The 19,166-nt window shown below is 48.5% G+C and overlaps 1 protein-coding gene across 1 annotated transcript in view; it reads left to right on the plus strand.

Moving 5' to 3' along the window:
* LOC309557078 (ubiquitin carboxyl-terminal hydrolase CYLD-like) overlaps positions 1–10,298 on the plus strand; it is an 89,811-nt gene extending 79,513 nt beyond the window's left edge. Inside the window, exons 15-16 of the mRNA XM_082259684.1 lie at positions 6,774–6,987; positions 10,010–10,298. Of these exons, the coding sequence (XP_082115810.1) occupies positions 6,774–6,987; positions 10,010–10,194 (399 nt within the window). The 3' untranslated portion in view covers positions 10,195–10,298. The remainder of the gene's footprint in view (positions 1–6,773; positions 6,988–10,009) is intronic.
* Positions 10,299–19,166: the final 8,868 nt, after the last annotated feature.

The raw sequence follows: 19,166 nt of genomic DNA on the forward strand, positions 1-19,166 counted from the left end.
GATACTGGGAAGTGAGGTGTGTGATGTAGATCTCAGTGGTGACATGGATACTGGGAAGTGAGGTGTGTGATGTAGATCTCAGTAGTGACATGCATACTGGGGAGGGAGGTGTGCGGTGTAGATCTCAGTGGTGACATGGATACTGGGAGTGAGGTGTGCGGTGTAGATCTCAGTGGTGACATGCATACTGGGGAGGGAGGTGTGCGGTGTAGATCTCAGTGGTGACATGGATACTGGGGAGGTAGGTGTGTGGTGTAGATCTCAGTGGTGACATGGATACTGGGGAGGGAGGTGTGTGATGTAGATCTCAGTGGTGACATGGATACTGGGAAGTGAGGTGTGTGATGTAGATCTCAGTAGTGACATGCATACTGGGGAGGGAGGTGTGCGGTGTAGATCTCAGTGGTGACATGGATACTGGGAGTGAGGTGTGCGGTGTAGATCTCAGTGGTGACATGCATACTGGGGAGGGAGGTGTGCGGTGTAGATCTCAGTGGTGACATGGATACTGGGGAGGTAGGTGTGTGGTGTAGATCTCAGTGGTGACATGGATACTGGGGAGTGAGGTGTGCGGTGTAGATCTCAGTGGTGACATGCATACTGGGGAGGGAGGTGTGCGGTGTAGATCTCAGTGGTGACATGGATACTGGGAAGTGAGGTGTGCGGTGTAGATCTCAGTGGTGACATGCATACTGGGGAGGGAGGTGTGCGGTGTAGATCTCAGTGGTGACATGGATACTGGGAAGTGAGGTGTGCGGTGTAGATCTCAGTGGTGACATGGATACTGGGGAGGGAGGTGTGCGGTGTAGATCTCAGTGGTGACATGGATACTGGGGAGTGAGGTGTGACGTGTAGATCTCAGAGGTGACATGGATCCTGGGGAGTGAGGTTTGTTCTGGAGTGTAGATCTCAGTAGTGACATGGATACTGGGGAGGGAGGTGTGCGGTGTAGATCTCAGTGGTGACATGGATACTGGGGAGGGAGGTGTGCGGTGTAGATCTCAGTAGTGACATGGATACTGGGGAGGGAGTTGTGCGGTGTAGATCTCAGTGGTGACATGGATACTGGGGAGGGAGGTGTGCGGTGTAGATCTCAGTGGTGACATGGATACTGGGGAGGAAGGTGTGACGTGTAGATCTCAGTGGTGACATGGATACTGGGGAGTGAGGTGTGCGGTGTAGATCTCAGTGGTGACATGGATACTGGGAAGTGAGGTGTGCGGTGTAGATCTCAGTGGTGACATGGATCCTGGGGAGTTAGATTTGTTCTGGAGTGTAGATCTCAGTAGTGACATGGATACTGGGAAGTGAGGTGTGCGGTGTAGATCTCAGTGGTGACATGGATACTGGGAAGTGAGATGTGCGGTGTAGATCTCAGTGGTGACATGGATACTGGGAAGTGAGGTGTGCGGTGTAGATCTCAGTGGTGACATGGATACTGGGGAGTGAGGTGTGACGTGTAGATCTCAGTGGTGACATGGATACTGGGGAGTGAGGTGTGACGTGTAGATCTCAGTGGTGACATGGATACTGGGGAGTGATGTGTGACGTGTAGATCTCAGTGGTGACATGCATACTTGGGAGGGAGGTGTGCGGTGTAGATCTCAGTGGTGACATGGATACTGGGGAGGGAGGTGTGCCGTGTAGATCTCAGTGGTGACATGGATACTGGGGAGTGAGGTGTGACGTGTAGATCTCAGTGGTGACATGGATACTGGGGAGTTAGGTGTGCGGTGTAGATCTCAGTGGTGACATGGATACTGGGAAGTGAGGTGTGCGGTGTAGATCTCAGTGGTGACATGGATACTGGGGAGTGAGGTGTGTGATGTAGATCTCAGTGGTGACATGGATACTGGGGAGTGAGGTGTGACGTGTAGATCTCAGTGGTGACATGGATACTGGGAAGTGAGGTGTGCGGTGTAGATCTCAGTGGTGACATGGATACTGGGAAGTGAGATGTGCGGTGTAGATCTCAGTGGTGACATGGATACTGGGAAGTGAGGTGTGCGGTGTAGATCTCAGTGGTGACATGGATACTGGGGAGTGAGGTGTGACGTGTAGATCTCAGTGGTGACATGGATACTGGGGAGTGAGGTGTGACGTGTAGATCTCAGTGGTGACATGGATACTGGGGAGTGATGTGTGACGTGTAGATCTCAGTGGTGACATGCATACTTGGGAGGGAGGTGTGCGGTGTAGATCTCAGTGGTGACATGGATACTGGGGAGGGAGGTGTGCCGTGTAGATCTCAGTGGTGACATGGATACTGGGGAGTGAGGTGTGACGTGTAGATCTCAGTGGTGACATGGATACTGGGGAGTTAGGTGTGCGGTGTAGATCTCAGTGGTGACATGGATACTGGGAAGTGAGGTGTGCGGTGTAGATCTCAGTGGTGACATGGATACTGGGGAGTGAGGTGTGACGTGTAGATCTCAGTGGTGACATGGATACTGGGAAGTGAGGTGTGCGGTGTAGATCTCAGTGGTGACATGGATACTGGGAAGTGAGGTGTGCGGTGTAGATCTCAGTGGTGACATGGATACTGGGAAGTGAGGTGTGCGGTGTAGATCTCAGTGGTGACATGGATACTGGGGAGTGAGGTGTGACGTGTAGATCTCAGTGGTGACATGGATACTGGGAAGTGAGGTGTGCGGTGTAGATCTCAGTGGTGACATGGATACTGGGGAGTGAGGTGTGCGGTGTAGATCTCAGTGGTGACATGGATACTGGGAAGTGAGGTGTGCGGTGTAGATCTCAGTGGTGACATGGACACTGGGGAGTGAGGTGTGACGTGTAGATCTCAGTGGTGACATGGATACTGGGAAGTGAGGTGTGCGGTGTAGATCTCAGTGGTGACATGGATACTGGGGAGTGAGGTGTGCGGTGTAGATCTCAGTGGTGACATGGATACTGGGAAGTGAGGTGTGATGTGTAGATCTCAGTGGTGACATGGATACTGGGGAGTGAGGTGTGACGTGTAGATCTCAGTGGTGACATGGATACTGGGAAGTGAGGTGTGCGGTGTAGATCTCAGTGGTGACATGGATACTGGGAAGTGAGGTGTGCGGTGTAGATCTCAGTGGTGACATGGATAATGGGGAGTGAGGTGTGTGATGTAGATCTCAGTGGTGACATGGACACTGGGAAGTGAGGTGTGCGGTGTAGATCTCAGTGGTGACATGGATACTGGGAAGTGAGGTGTGTGATGTAGATCTCAGTGGTGACATGGACACTGGGAAGTGAGGTGTGCGGTGTAGATCTCAGTGGTGACATGGACACTGGGGAGTGAGGTGTGACGTGTAGATCTCAGTGGTGACATGGACACTGGGGAGTGAGGTGTGACGTGTAGATCTCAGTGGTGACATGGATACTGGGGAGTGAGGTGTGTGATGTAGATCTCAGTGGTGACATGGATACTGGGGAGTGAGGTGTGACGTGTAGATCTCAGTGGTGACATGGATACTGGGGAGTGAGGTGTGCGGTGTAGATCTCAGTGGTGACATGGATACTGGGGAGTGAGGTATGACGTGTAGATCTCAGTGGTGACATGGATACTGGGAAGTGAGGTGTGCGGTGTAGATCTCAGTGGTGACATGGATACTGGGAAGTGAGGTGTGCGGTGTAGATCTCAGTGGTGACATGGATACTGGGAAGTGAGGTGTGCGGTGTAGATCTCAGTGGTGACATGGATACTGGGGAGTGAGGTGTGCGGTGTAGATCTCAGTGGTGATATGAATACTGGGGAGTGAGGTGTGATGTGTAGATCTCAGTGGTGACATGGACACTGGGAAGTGAGGTGTGATGTGTAGATCTCAGTGGTGACATGGATACTGGGGAGTGAGGTGTGCGGTGTAGATCTCAGTGGTGACATGGATAATGGGGAGTGAGGTGTGTGATGTAGATCTCAGTGGTGACATGGACACTGGGCAGTGAGGTGTGATGTGTAGATCTCAGTGGTGACATGGATACTGGGGAGTGAGGTGTGCGGTGTAGATCTCAGTGGTGACATGGATACTGGGAAGTGAGGTGTGACGTGTAGATCTCAGTGGTGACATGGATACTGGGGAGTGAGGTGTGACGTGTAGATCTCAGTAGTGACATGGATACTGGGAAGTGAGGTGTGCGGTGTAGATCTCAGTGGTGACATGGATACTGGGAAGTGAGGTGTGCGGTGTAGATCTCAGTGGTGACATGGATACTGGGAAGTGAGGTGTGACGTGTAGATCTCAGTGGTGACATGGATACTGGGGAGTGAGGTGTGTGATGTAGATCTCAGTGGTGACATGGACACTGGGGAGTGAGGTGTGACGTGTAGATCTCAGTGGTGACATGGATACTGGGGAGTGAGGTGTGTGATGTAGATCTCAGTGGTGACATGGATACTGGGAAGTGAGGTGTGCGGTGTAGATCTCAGTGGTGACATGCATACTGGGGAGGGAGGTGTGCGGTGTAGATCTCAGTGGTGACATGGATACTGGGAGTGAGGTGTGTGGTGTAGATCTCAGTAGTGACATGGATACTGGGGAGTGAGGTGTGTGATGTAGATCTCAGTGGTGACATGGATACTGGGGAGTGAGGTGTGACGTGTAGATCTCAGTGGTGACATGGATACTGGAGAGTGAGGTGTGCGGTGTAGATCTCAGTGGTGACATGGATACTGGGAAGTGAGGTGTGCGGTGTAGATCTCAGTGGTGACATGGATACTGGAGAGTGAGGTGTGCGGTGTAGATCTCAGTAGTGACATGGATACTGGGGAGTGAGGTGTGACGTGTAGATCTCAGTAGTGACATGGATACTGGGGAGGGAGGTGTGCGGTGTAGATCTCAGTAGTGACATGGATACTGGGGAGGGAGGTGTGTGATGTAGATCTCAGTGGTGACATGGATACTGGAGAGTGAGGTGTGCGGTGTAGATCTCAGTAGTGACATGGATACTGGGGAGTGAAGTGTGTGGTGTAGATCTCAGTGGTGACATGGATACTGGGGAGTGAGGTGTGCGGTGTAGATCTCAGTGGTGACATGGATACTGGGGAGTGAGGTGTGACGTGTAGATCTCAGTGGTGACATGGATACTGGGGAGTGAGGTGTGACGTGTAGATCTCAGTAGTGACATGGATACTGGGGAGTGAGGTGTGCGGTGTAGATCTCAGTGGTGACATGGATACTGGGAAGTGAGGTGTGCGGTGTAGATCTCAGTGGTGACATGGATACTGGGAAGTGAGGTGTGTGATGTAGATCTCAGTGGTGACATGGATACTGGGGAGTGAGGTGTGCGGTGTAGATCTCAGTGGTGACATGGATACTGGGAAGTGAGGTGTGCGGTGTAGATCTCAGTGGTGACATGGATACTGGGAAGTGAGGTGTGTGATGTAGATCTCAGTGGTGACATGGATACTGGGGAGAGAGGTGTGCGGTGTAGATCTCAGTGGTGACATGGATACTGGGGAGTGAGGTTTGTTCTGGAGTGTAGATCTCAGTGGTGACATGGATACTGGGGAGTGAGGTGTGCGGTGTAGATCTCAGTAGTGATATGAATACTGGGGAGTGAGGTGTGATGTGTAGATCTCAGTGGTGACATGGATACTGGGAAGTGAGGTGTGCGGTGTAGATCTCAGTGGTGACATGGATATTGGGAAGTGAGGTGTGTGATGTAGATCTCAGTGGTGACATGGACACTGGGGAGTGAGGTGTAACGTGTAGATCTCAGTGGTGACATGGATACTGGGGAGTGAGTTGTGCGGTGTAGATCTCAGTGGTGACATGGATACTGGGGAGTGAGGTGTGCGGTGTAGATCTCAGTGGTGACATGGATACTGGGGAGGGAGGTGTGCGGTGTAGATCTCAGTGGTGACATGGATACTGGGAAGTGAGGTGTGACGTGTAGATCTCAGTGGTGACATGGATACTGGGGAGTGAGTTGTGCGGTGTAGATCTCAGTGGTGACATGGATACTGGGGAGTGAGGTGTGTGATGTAGATCTCAGTGGTGACATGGATACTGGGGAGTGAGGTGTGTGATGTAGATCTCAGTGGTGACATGCATACTGGGGAGGGAGGTGTGCGGTGTAGATCTCAGTGGTGACATGGATACTGGGGAGGGAGGTGTGCGGTGTAGATCTCAGTGGTGACATGGATACTGGGGAGGGAGGTGTGACATGTAGATCTCAGAGGTGACATGGATCCTGGGGAGTGAGGTTTGTTCTGGAGTGTAGATCTCAGTGGTGACATGGATACTGGGGAGGGAGGTGTAGATCTCAGTGGTGACATGGATACTGGGGAGGGAGGTGTGCGGTGTAGATCTCAGTGGTGACATGGATCCTGGGGAGGGAGGTGTGCGGTGTAGATCTCAGTGGTGACATGGATCCTGGGGAGTGAGGTTTGTTCTGGAGTGTAGATCTCAGTGGTGACATGGATACTGGGGAGGGAGGTGTGCGGTGTAGATCTCAGTGGTGACATGGATACTGGGGAGGGAGGTGTGCGGTGTAGATCTCAGTAGTGACATGGATACTGGGGAGGGAGGTGTGCGGTGTAGATCTCAGTGGTGACATGGATACTGGGGAGTGAGGTGTGCGGTGTAGATCTCAGTGGTGACATGGATACTGGGGAGTGAGGTTTGTGCTGGAGTGCGGATCTCATCTGCCCCTTCTTCTGCATATAATTTCTTTTGTGTGCAGGAAAAGACTTCTGGAAATGTGAGTATTATGGATTACACCTCCTTATGTGGTTTCTCACCCACACCTGAGACCAGCTGATTCCATTTCTTTTCATCTTCCAGGCTCACAGCCATCACAAGCGAAAAGATCATAAACCCATCCCCCTAAAGGTCCCAGAAACTTTCCTGAAAGCTCAGGGGACAAAGAAGATCCCTCGGGAGACTCTGGAATTGTTTGCTGTTCTGTGTATAGAGACCAGTCACTACGTGTCTTTCGTCAAGTACGCGGGGGAGAAGGGAAGCTGGATGTTCTTCGATAGTATGGCGGACCGATATGGTAAGAAATCACTGAAGGGCATTTTTCACTTAAAGCGGAGTTCCGGCCACAAAATCGTTACTTTAGATTTTGTGGCATCTGCTTCCTTATTGTCACCTGTAAAAGAATTGGATATTCCTGTTTTTTTTTTTTTTTTTACTTACCTTGTTTCAGAAGAAAATATACTCCCCTTTCCTTCAACTTCCTCCCTCCTCGGCCGCGGCCCACGCCGTCACTTCCTGTCCTGCAATGCGTCCTGGGAGCTATTACTCATCACTCCCAGGATGCAATGGGCAGTGACGAAGGCGGCCGGCCGCTCCTCTCATCGCGTTATTTGCAAACAGGAAATAACGTGATGATAGGCGTCCCTATACTATGCCGATCGCATAGTACTGGGCATGCGCGAGATTTCGCGCTGCATTCATCGGCCCCCTCCATCTAGAAGAGGAAGCAGGGCATATATTTGCACACAGCGGCTTTGGGTGACCAGCAAAAAGATGACGGTGCTCGGCAAACATTTTATAAAGTAAGATTTAATGATTGTCAATCTATTATTTAAATGTATAAAACCGGATTAGCGGATGTATTAAGGGCAGTGGATAACTGTTTTGGGAAGTATTTAAAAAAAAAAAAAAAACGATTCTGTGGCCGGAACTACGCTTTAACCACTTGCCGACCGCCGCACGACTATCTACGGCGGCGGTCAGCCCCTCACAGGCAAAGTGACGTAGGTCTACGTCGCTCGCCTGTGAGGGTTTAGGGAGCGAGCGCGCGCCGCCGGAGGCGCGCTCCCGCTCCCGCGTGGTCACGGACCCCCCCGCGCGTGTGACCGGCGGACCCGATCGCCGCCGGCCACTCTGCGATCGGCGGGGGAGAGGGAGATAGTCAGGCAGCTTGTGTAAACAAGCTGCCTGTCATTCTCCTCTCTGTATGAGAGCTGATCACATGGATCTACTATGTAGATCCATTGATCACTCTGCATACAGTTGAAGCCACAGCCAATCACAGTTAGAGTTAGGAGTCTGATGCTGAGGTCTGTACACCAAGGTCCCACTCCTCTATGCCTACTGTGGCTTGTGGAGTTTTCCTGATTTCCTTGCTTGGGCAATGGCCTAAGGTACAGAACTAAGAAATCCAGACAGGAGGCCTCACCAGTAAACCAAAAGATACAAGATGGCAGTAGGTGAGTCAACCTGGCAGTGTTCACCTGTAAGGGGGTCTGTTCAGGAATTTGCAGCCCTTAGTTCATTAGCTTCCAAAGGGGAACCACGGGCTGCATGAAATTTAACCCTAAAAAAAGGGATGCCTTTTGGGTTTACTGTTACTATGGGTTTGAAGCAGATCCGGTTGGTTCAAAATTTGCGTTAGCAATGAATTTTTGTGCAGACTTGCCCAGGAGATTTTTTTTTTCAAACCATAATGCACAGCATAACCTTTGAACTATGGCAAGCAGGCTTGGAAGGGCCACTAAAGAGGCTTTTCGATAACCCAGTCTTCTCACCTTGGCTTTTCATGCATTTCTGTACAGTAGTTAGCCTATTAGCCCTAAAAAGGTGCAGAATTTAACAAGATTGTCCCCCTTTCCCATAGAGTTCAGTGGGATCCATTGCTAAGTTTTGGTTCGCCAAATTTCAAACAGGATTTTCTGGACCCTTAGTGAATTGGACCTAGGAAGATTTACCGACCCCCTACCCTTCAAAAACAGTTATTTTTTTGTGGTTCTGTAAATGTAAGAGCTGTTCCTGGCACACGAACCATGGCAACGTAGACCTTTAAAGAAGAACTTTAACTGGTTTGTCCCCTGGGAGCCAAGTCTTTGCCAGACTTGGGATCTCGGTGCCACCATTTTGGATTTGAGAGCCGCCTGTAACTTCAGGATGTCTCACAGCCGGCTCTCTACTCCGCTTGTGTGAGGCACGGCAGTGCAGTAAATCCGGTCCCGCAACCTTGTGTGACCTGTTCCAGGAGGTTCCGGAGAGGAGGAGGTGGATCAGACGAAAGTCATACTAAGAGAGGATTAAGTGCGAAATGATTACCTGTCAAAAGGGTACAAGCTTCCCAGAAATGTAAAAAAAAAAATGCTGCAAATGTGTTAGAGCCTGGAGAGATGAAGAAGATGAGCTGCCCTTCTTTTCCTGGGTGAAGGGTATTTTAGTTGAGTGAAGTATCAGTTTCAGCAAGATTATGGCAGAAGGTGACGAGGGAGCTAGAGCAGGAGGTTTTGGGACAGAAATTATGTTAGGAAGTTCCAGAGGATGGAAGAGGCTCTAGAGAAGTCCTGGAGGTGAGCATGAAAGGGGGTGACATGGGAGCTAGAGAGCAGGAGGTCTCTGGACAAAAATTAAGTTTAGGTGTTCCAGAGGATGAAAGAGGCTCTGGAGAAGTCCTGTAGGGGAGCATGGAAGGAGGTAATAAGAGAGGTAGAGAGGAGGAGGTCTTGGGACAGAAATTAGGTTATGGAGTTCCAAAAGATGGAAAAGGCTCTGGAGAAGTCCTGGAGGTGAGCATGGAAGGAGGTAATAAGAGAGGTAGAGAGGAGGAGGTCTTGGGACAGAAATTAGGTTATGGAGTTCCAAAAGATGGAAAAGGCTCTGGAGAAGTCCTGGAGGTGAGCATGGAAGGAGGTAATAAGAGAGGTAGAGAGGAGGAGGTCTTGGGACAGAAATTAGGTTATGGAGTTCCAAAAGATGGAAGAGGCTCTGGAGGTGAGCATGGAAGGAGGTTACAAGGGATCTAGAGAGCAGGAAGTCTTGAGACAGAAACTAGGTTAAGGAGTTTCAGAGGATAGAAGAGACTGTGGAGAAGTCCTGAAGGTGAGCATGGGAGGAGGTGACAAGGAAGGTTTTGAGCAGAGCGGAGAGAATGGTTTGGTTGCTATTTGAGACTAGGTTTGTAATGTAGGTGACGGCCTTGTATGTTATTGTAGTAGTAGTTGTAGAATTTTGAATTGTATTTGTTGGGTGAGCGGAAGCCAATGGAGGGATTGGCAGGGAAGGATGGCAACTTTGATCAACTTTAACCTTCTGCCATGTTGTTCTTGCAGGTAGCGAAAATGGCTACAACATCCCCCGAGTCAGCCTCTGCCCAGAGGTGGCCACTTACCTGGCCTCTCCGCTGAAAGACCTCATCAACCAGAATCCTCGCGAGATGAAAGGTGTTGCCAAACGCCTCTTCTGTGACGCCTATATGTATATGTACCAGTCCAAGAGGATGGCGCTCTACAAATGAGACAGAATAACACCTCTCGGTGTTGCTTATCAGGACCTTCTGGGAAAGTTGGAGGACGTATAAGTGTGATGCATCGTTCTCCACAAAGGGTTGTTCATCTGGATAGAAAACTTACCAGTAAATTGCTGCTTCTGTCAAAATATGACATAGACAATCGTTAAATCTGGAATTGCACTGGAAGTCCCTCCCACTGGAAGTCCCTCCCTCTATCTGCAAACTACTATTCAATGTCAGTGCAGTTCCTGGACATCTTCAAAAAACAAGTTGTACTGTTAAAGGTATATTATAGACTGAGCATTTCTACTTATAAAAGCTTTATATTTGCTCACCTTATTCCCCTGACACTCTTCAATTTCTCAGTGACTCTAATGGTGAGATCTCTGCTCTTAGTTTCCAGCTCTGTATACCTGCTGTGCCCATTTTGAGATGCTCCCACCATTCTTCATCTGAGTTCTTGGGGTCTCCACACTTGCTATGCTCTTTTGAAGGCTTCCCATCACCCCTGCCCTGAGTTCCAGGGTCTGCACACCTGCTGTGCCCATTATGAGGGGTTCCCACCATCCCTGTACTGAGTTCTTGGATCTGCAATCCTGCTGTGTGCATTATGAGGAGCTCCCAACATTCCTTCACTGAGTTCCCGGGTCTGCACATCTGTCCATCACAAGAGGTTCTTACTATCCCTGCCCGGAGTTGCCGGGGTCTGTACACCTGTTGTCCAGTTTGAGAAGCTCCCACTGTCCCTGTGCTGAGTTCCCAACGGTGCCCATTATAATAGGCTCCCACCATCCCTCTGCTGAGTTCCTGGGTCTGTACACCTACTGTGCCCATATTGAAGGGTTCCCACCATCCCTGTGCTAAGTTCTCAGGTCTACACACCTGCTGTGCTCATTTTGAAGGGTTCCCACCATTCCTGGTACAAACAAACGGAAACTGCCCCCAACCTATAACTGGCCTTACCAGCAAGGAGCACATGGAAGGGCAACACATGTCAAACAACAAAGAAAACTCCCGGTTCACTTACCAGCCAGCCTGCAATAAACCCGATTGTTCTAACAGTTCACATTAAAAACAGGGCTTTAGTTTGTAAAGCCCACAACAAGGCACCCAGTGTTATCAGTAGCCCTAATGCTATAAATTTTGAGACTCCATAGTAGGAGCACATATATAATAATGAATAGATAGAGGGCAGGTATGCCTGGAGGGAGCCCAACCCTCCCCGAAAGGCACAGGGGCATACTGGACTTCCAGTACAATGGCAGCAAAGGTGTCCAGTACACCTCTCACCATCCCTGCTGGTATTGTATATGATTTAACAACTCTAGGTGGGCAGGAAGCTTATCACAGCGTCAAGAAGAGGGAATAGAACCAGAAACTTTAACAGGGACATTTTGACTTTAAGGTCTTCAAGGGATACAGGGAACAGGCTAATGACTCTGCCTACAAGACTCAACTTATAACTAAAATTTTAGGGAGGGGACTAGCCATTGCTGACCTCCTGAAAAAACTGGCAGTTGTACTAATGCCTTGTACACACGCAACGATTATCGGCCGACCGATCGGCCGTCTTTTGTCCAAGTTGTGTTTTGTTGGTTGGAATGTGCCTAGACTGCACACAAATTTTCTCGGCCAACAAAAATCTACTTCAGAAGTGATGTCATGTGCTGGTTTACTTTCCGTGTGTTTTTTCTTCTCTGAGCATGCCCAGTCTTGCTCATCAGATTTTTGTCTGCCAAAATCTGTACTGACTGACGGAAAATCGGCCATTGTGTTGACAGCCAACAAAAATTTTATAGCCTGCACACCAGATTTTATTCGGCCGAAAAGTCGCAGTCCGTTGTCGAAAGCATCATACTAACAAGCCGAAGATCGGACGTTGGCCGAAAATTCACGGCCAACTATCGATGCGTGTGTACGAGGCATAAGTCATTAGCTTCAACTAAGTACACTATATGGCAAGAAGTATGTGGACACCGTTCTAAATGATGGAGTTCAAGTGTCTCCAGTAAAGGGTCCTGGTAATCCTCTATCATACAAAGACACTGCAGAAAATTGTACTCTTCCAACCTTGTGGGGATAGTTTTTGAAGGCCCTTTTCTCTTCCACCATGACTGTGCCGTGTATACAAAGCTAGCTCTTTAAAGAAATGAATGACCAGTCTGGTGTGGAGGAACTTGAGTGTCCTGTGCAAAGCCCTGACCTCAACCCTGTTGAACAGTGGTCCTCAAGGCCCACTAACAGGCCAGATTGTAGGTATTACCTTGGGGAGATGCAGACTAGAATACTGCAATCACTGAGCAGCAAATGATATCACCTGGGATGTATTTCAGTTATCTTGCAAATCTGGCCTGTTAGTGGGCCCTGTAGGCCAGGGTTGAGGACCACTGCTGTTGAGCACCTTTAGAATGAATTGAAATGCTGATTGTGAGTTAGTTCTCATCCAACATCAGTACCCTGATCTCACAAATGGGTAAACAGTCCTATAGTCACTCCAAAATCTTGTGGAGAGCCTTCCCAGAAGAGTGGAGTATGTTATAGTTGTAAAGCAGTGGGGGAGGGAGGGGCGTCCACTTAAAGCGGAGTTCCGGGCAGAGAAACAATTTTTTTCTGAACATACCCCCGGGACAGTCAGGGCTAGCACATTCCACAATGGCTAGCCTCTGATCTGTCCCGGTTCGCACTTACCTGTAAGAAGAAATACTTACTTAGAAATTTTCTTCCACAGCGTTTCCATCTCGGTTGTGGGCAGCTGAAGCCGGCGCGGTCCTCTTCTCTGTCTTCTTCCGCGTCTTCGTGTCCCAGAATGCACTGCACTGGCCCCTCTCGTCACTTCCGGTGCGTCGCCCGGAAATGACGAGCGGGGCCGGTGCGGCGCATTGATTCCTGGGAGCTATGACGTTTAGCTCCCAGGAATCATCGCGAGGCAGGAAGTGACGGGGTGAGCCTCGGCGCTGGAGGAGGAAGCTGTCATAGGTGAGTATTTACGATCTTCAATAAAAAGGTGAGTAAACAAAAAAAAAAATAACTATCCAATTCCTTTTCAGGTGAGGCATACCTAGCGGAGGGGCACAAAAAAAAAAATATTTTTTGTGCCCGGAACTCCGCTTTAATATTAATGGCCATGGTTTTGGAATGGGAACTCCCAACAAACTCATGAACAAGTGATGGTTAGATGTCCACAGACCTCTGTCCATAGAGTATAACATATGCAGACCAGGAAAATCGGAAGTCTTTATCTACATATATGTTCTGGGTTACTGATTTAAGGCAGAGGATTAGCACAATGGTCAAGCATCTAGCATTCAAAGAATAAAGTCAGCAATGGTGGTGGCCATGTTTCTGCCATTACTAGTTTCCCTCAACACTAATGGAGGCTAGAAAGCGGCACCTTTGCAGGATTAATATAGACTATAGCCAATCTTACTGTTTCACTTAAGTTAGGCTAGAGCTACATGGGCAGTTTTAATATCTTGCTACATAGAGATTTATAGTGTAACTCCACCCATAGGCCATACCTTCCCTCAGCAATACCAACCCTCCAAAGCCTGCCTTTTTTTTTTTTTTTTTTTTACAAAAAACCTTTATGCAAACCTTTTATTTTGCTTCAGTCTTTAGGGCGGTGTGGTGACATCAGACTCTTCCTCACCTTCCTTGTAAAGTTCCTTTGGTCTTAGGCTAGCCATACACAAAGCATATACGCTCTATTCCCCCACCAACGACATGGGGCTCCCTCCCATTGTATTGGCTTCCCCAGTCCCCCTGCCAGGAAAAGCGATAATATAGTGTAAAATCTGGCAGGCTGGTTGTACCCAAATTCCTTGATGAATCAACTTGGGTACATTCAGCTTGCCCATACATGGTTCAAATCTCGGCCTGTTTTTGCTCTTCGGCCGACCTAAGTGGCATTGACATGGGACTCCCTCCCGCTGAGCCATTGTATTGGCTTTCCCCCGTCCCCCTGCCAGGAAAAGCGATAATATAGTGTAAAATCTGGCAGGCTGGTTGTTCCCAAATTCATTGATGAATCAACTTGGGTACATTCAGCTTGCCCATACATGGTTCAAATCTCAGCCTGTTTTTGCTCTATGGCTGACCTAAGTGGATTTTTTAATGATATGAGCGGTACTCACACTGGTATTATTGTATGATTATGTCATCTAAAGGGGCATGTCAATGACAGTCTGGGCTCACAGAAAGTGGGTTGAATGACCCTTGCTATCACTGAACCCAGAAGGGACCAGTGGCAGTGGATGGAGGTAGAAGCAGGGCACAGCGGTGGAGTAATACCTGGGCACGTTTTTTAATAATGAAGAATGGAGCATCATGTTATCATGCAAGGTGTTTGCCCCTACATTTTAGTTGTATAGGTTACTCCATAGAGAACTATTTGTTTCATACATCTAATTATTATTTGCTTCACCCAGGGCTGGATCTAGGGGGGGGGGGGTGATGGGATGGGGTGTGCACACCCAGATTTTGGTCTTCCCAGGACCACTGTCATTATTAGCAGGGCAGACCCTGAGGCACTAAAGCCACCATGGTGTACATAATACCCACAAGGATAAAATTAATGTTTTTGCACCCCCCGAAAGACAAGCTAGATCCGGCCCTGGCTACACCTAACAATATTAGTAGCAGGGATGAGCTACACACTTTGCGCAGTTCTAGTCTGTTCAGGCGACTGCTTGCAAGTAGTAAATCTCTTAGAAACAAGATATTGAATTGGCCATTCAGCTTATGCCTCGTACACACGCATCGATTATTGGCCGTGAATTTTCGGCCAACGTCCGATCGGCCGATTTTCGTCTTGTTAGTATGATGCTTTCGACAACCGACTCCGACTTTTCTGCCGAATAAAATCTGGTGTGCAGGCTATAAAATTTTTGTTGGCCATCAACACAACGGCCGATTTTCGGTCAGTCAGTACAGATTTCGGCAGACAAAAATCTGATGAGCAAGACTGGGCATGCTCAGAGAAGAAAAAACACACGGAAAGTAAACCAGCACATGACATCACTCCTGAAGTAGATTTTTGTTGGCCGAGAAAATTTGTGTGCAGTCTAGGCACATTCCAACCAACAAAACACAACTTGGACAAAAGACGGCCGATCGGTCGGCCGATAATCGTTGCGTGTGTACAAGGCATTAGGCAGAACAAATGAGTGCAGGGAGCCCAAGGACTGGGAAACCAAGACAACCAAGTGACTTATGGCAGCGATGGATGTTTGTGGGCCAGGAATGGCTCCCTAGAAATGTGTGCTGTGCAGTATTGCTGCTGAAGGGCATGTGGGTGTTTTGAAGGCCATGAATTACTGTGACGTACCTTTTTCAGAATCTGTTTTCTGTGCACCTTTTGGCATTTATGCACATGACAAATTCAGACCAGCAAGGAAGTTGGAGCTGAGGGACTTCCCTCTGCTAGGTGCTTCAAGCCCATATCTAAACGGGAAGCATAAAGCCATATAAGGCCCAGCACATTTCAGTTACTGCAGGTCCAACCACAACCACCAGTCCAACATATGTTATTGCTAACGACCAAGGGGGCCCCCAGCGAGTACCCCCCTGAATCTGAATGGAGGATAAAATTGGATTTTCATACTCGCCATACAACCCTTTTCTTTTTTGTCCATTGAAGGACACAGGATGTCTTTGACTGTTGGGTTATACTGCCACCTACACGCTGATTGGACATTGCCAAACAAAAAAACTGTAAGTGAGCCCAGGATAACCCCCTCCTACCACCAGCATGCCTCAGTTTTGTACAAACCAGCATAGCACCCCCCCGACTCCCAGAGGCATGGTGACGACCCCATAGATAGGGTGGACTGTAGGGTTGCCACCTCATCCCTTTAATCCAGAACACATATTAATTACATTCTGAGGTTAATATAATGCACTTAAGGCAGTAAGTGAGTTTATTTACCACCTTAAGCAGCCACAGAACCTGTGTAATTAATGTGTGTCCTGGTTTAAAGGGATGAGGTGGTAACCTTATGCCTCGTTTCCACTGAGCGGAACGGTTCGGATCGGTACAGTTTGGAAGGGTTAGAATGGTCCGGTCTTTTAAGGTGAGCATTTCCACTGCAAGTCGGGCCACCAGGGACCATGCGGGGTTTACACCAAATGAGGTGTTTGTTTTGCTCTTTCATTTGACGTCAGCATTGATGGTTTCCTGTCCGCCAATCAGTGGACTCTATCGTGTGACGCCAGTAGCTCCGCCCTAACCGTACCGTACCATTTCCTATGGCCTTACATCTGAAGCAGGACCAGGAATGGTGTGCTTTGGTTCGGTTGTATGGGCCACTTTCATAATGGAAACACTCAAATTAACGTACCGAACCGACCTGAACCGCTCAGTGGAAACGAGGCATTAGTGGACTAACATATCATCTCAGGGTGTACATTTTTAGGCATAGTGGGATAGTAACAGATGTAGAAAGATGGGCACCAGTCACTTTTAAAGCAAAACAGAAGAGTGTTTATCGCCTACTCAAAGAAATTTCAGGGGGGAGCAGTAGGGGCACAGGACACCCAAAGAACTAGCAGACAGGAAACTAGCAGACCCCCCAAAAACAGACAATTGTACAGAAAATAGCCTTTAAGCTGTACCCAGCCTTTTGCACTTTCTTAGCAATAGAGGCCTCCAATAGCAACCATTAGTTACAGTAAAAGCAGAGATTGACTGGATGAGGCCATCTTGACAATTAACCAAGCTCTCCACAGTTTCCCCCTAGGGCAGAGTAAACCTTTGGTACTTTATCTCAGGTCCTCGTCAGATCCTTCTGTGTCCTTTGATGGGCTCCAAACCATAGAGCCTTGAACTCATGGTTAGGCCTCAGGCTTTAGGAACACCCACCCCAGGTCATGGTGAAAGAGAGCGATCACTTGGCCTCCTCAAATATTTATACTCTCCCCCATCATGCACCAGTAGGCAAGATTACTACTACTGGTTGGCTAATAGAAGTATAAATATTAATTCAAGTACATTTTACTGTAGCTCATCATACTATTACCAGAGGTACCAGTTAAACCTGCTAGCAAAAGGGAGGAACTACATCTATGCTGGATTTAGGGGAAACCAAAATGATCAAATAAACTAAAAATTAGGCATGTTTCATACCACCCAGCAAAGCTAAATTTAACCAGTAGCCACTATTCAGGGCAAGGTGGCTACAGCAGTATAGAGAGCTTGATCATAAACACAGAGGGGTGGGACCTTCAACTCAGAGAAAAAGATTTTAGGTGACTATAAAAATACTATTTTCTTTCTCATCCATTAAGGGAGCCAGGAAGTCTTTCACTTTGGGAACGTCCAAAAGCAGTTCAACCGGGGGTGGGGCAACACTGGAAACAATTGCTAACAGGTCCAACCTAAACCATATAAGAACTGGGGACTTCTTTCAGCTCAAGAACCACCTGAAGGACCTTACAACTGAAACTGCCACCCGATGAGTCTGCAGCCTTCACTTGATAACAAAGGAACATGAGAAGACTGGGTGGTGGCCTAACAGAGAACTGATGCCGGAAGATCAACAAAAATGGCAGCAAAAAGTTAGACTTTTCCCAAAAGAGCTGAAGAGGAGACATCCATCCTCCTAGGCCACTAGCAAAAAACTGAGGCATGCTGGGAGTAGGAGGGGTTATCATGGGCTGGCCTACAGTGTTTTTGTTTGTCAGTGTCCAATCCTCCTGTAGGCGACAGTATAACCCAAAGATTTCCTGTGTCCCTCAATGGTCAAGAAAAAATTTCAAACATTTCATGGTTCACCTGGACAGAACAATTTTCCCTACAGCTGATCCAAAGATCCAATCTGGAGCGTCATGTTGCAGAATTCCGGTACGTTATGTCTCAGGTACTGCTTACACCTGCCCAGGACTGTCTGGGAGGTTCTGAATGCCCAATGGATGCAATGTTACTCTTTATGATGATATCTTTCTACAATTAAAGAGAAACTACAGCGTCTTCTCAGCGAGGACAGATAGGTGGTTGTAATGTTTGAAATGTATCTTTATTTGAAGTAAATGCTGTTCCATATTTCTTGACCAAATTTTGTAGATGCACAGTCTAGTGCCAGAATGTTGTCAGCTGCCCTACATCTGCTGAGAATAAATAATCACACAATGGGGGGGATTTACTAAAACTGGTGCAGCTGTGCATGGTAACCAATCAGCTTCTAACTTCTAATTTAAGCTTTGATAATTAAACCTGGAAGCTGATTGGTTTCTATTCAGAGTTGTACCAGATTTTGCACTCTCCAGTTTTAGTAAAGCTCCCCCTATTCAGAGTTGCACCAGATTTTGCACTCTCCTGTTTTAGTAAAGCTCCTTCACTGTGTCTGTTTCTTGCAGTCAATGAGCAGACTTGGAAGCATAGGTGTGCGCACAGGCTGTGCTGGGTGTGCCTCAATCACCCTGTGTGGTGCCAATTCCCCCTGCTTCCTGACGTCCACTGACCCCACCCCACTCCCCCACCCACCAGTTTCCTCGTCTCCTCTCCCAACGGCTGCGATGTTTCAGAATGGATGAATGCACACAGTAAGTGATCTATACCGATCGCTCCTGTGTTTATTCTCATCTGAAGCATAGTAAACGATGTTTCAGTTTGTGAAGGAACATGAAGCAGCTCAGCAAAGAGCACTTCCCATTCGTTCACTGTCCAGTGCAGCCGAGGCCACCATCCACCGCCCTACTGACACCAATCTCTGCCCTACTGACACCTTCCAACTGCTCTACTGACACCAATCTCTGCCCTACTGACACCGTCCACTGCCCTACTGACACCAATCTCTGCCCTACTGACACTGTCCACTGCCCTACTGACACCAATCTCTGCCCTACTGACACCAATCTCTGCCCTACTGACACCGTCCCTGCCCTACTGACACCAATCTCTGCCCTACTGACACCGTCCAATGCCCTACTGACACAATCTCTGCCTTACTGACACCGTCCACTGCTCTACTGACACCAATCTC

Source organism: Pelophylax lessonae (assembly GCF_965119305.1).
Source record: "Pelophylax lessonae genome assembly, chromosome: 5".
Lineage (NCBI taxonomy): Eukaryota > Metazoa > Chordata > Amphibia > Anura > Ranidae > Pelophylax > Pelophylax lessonae.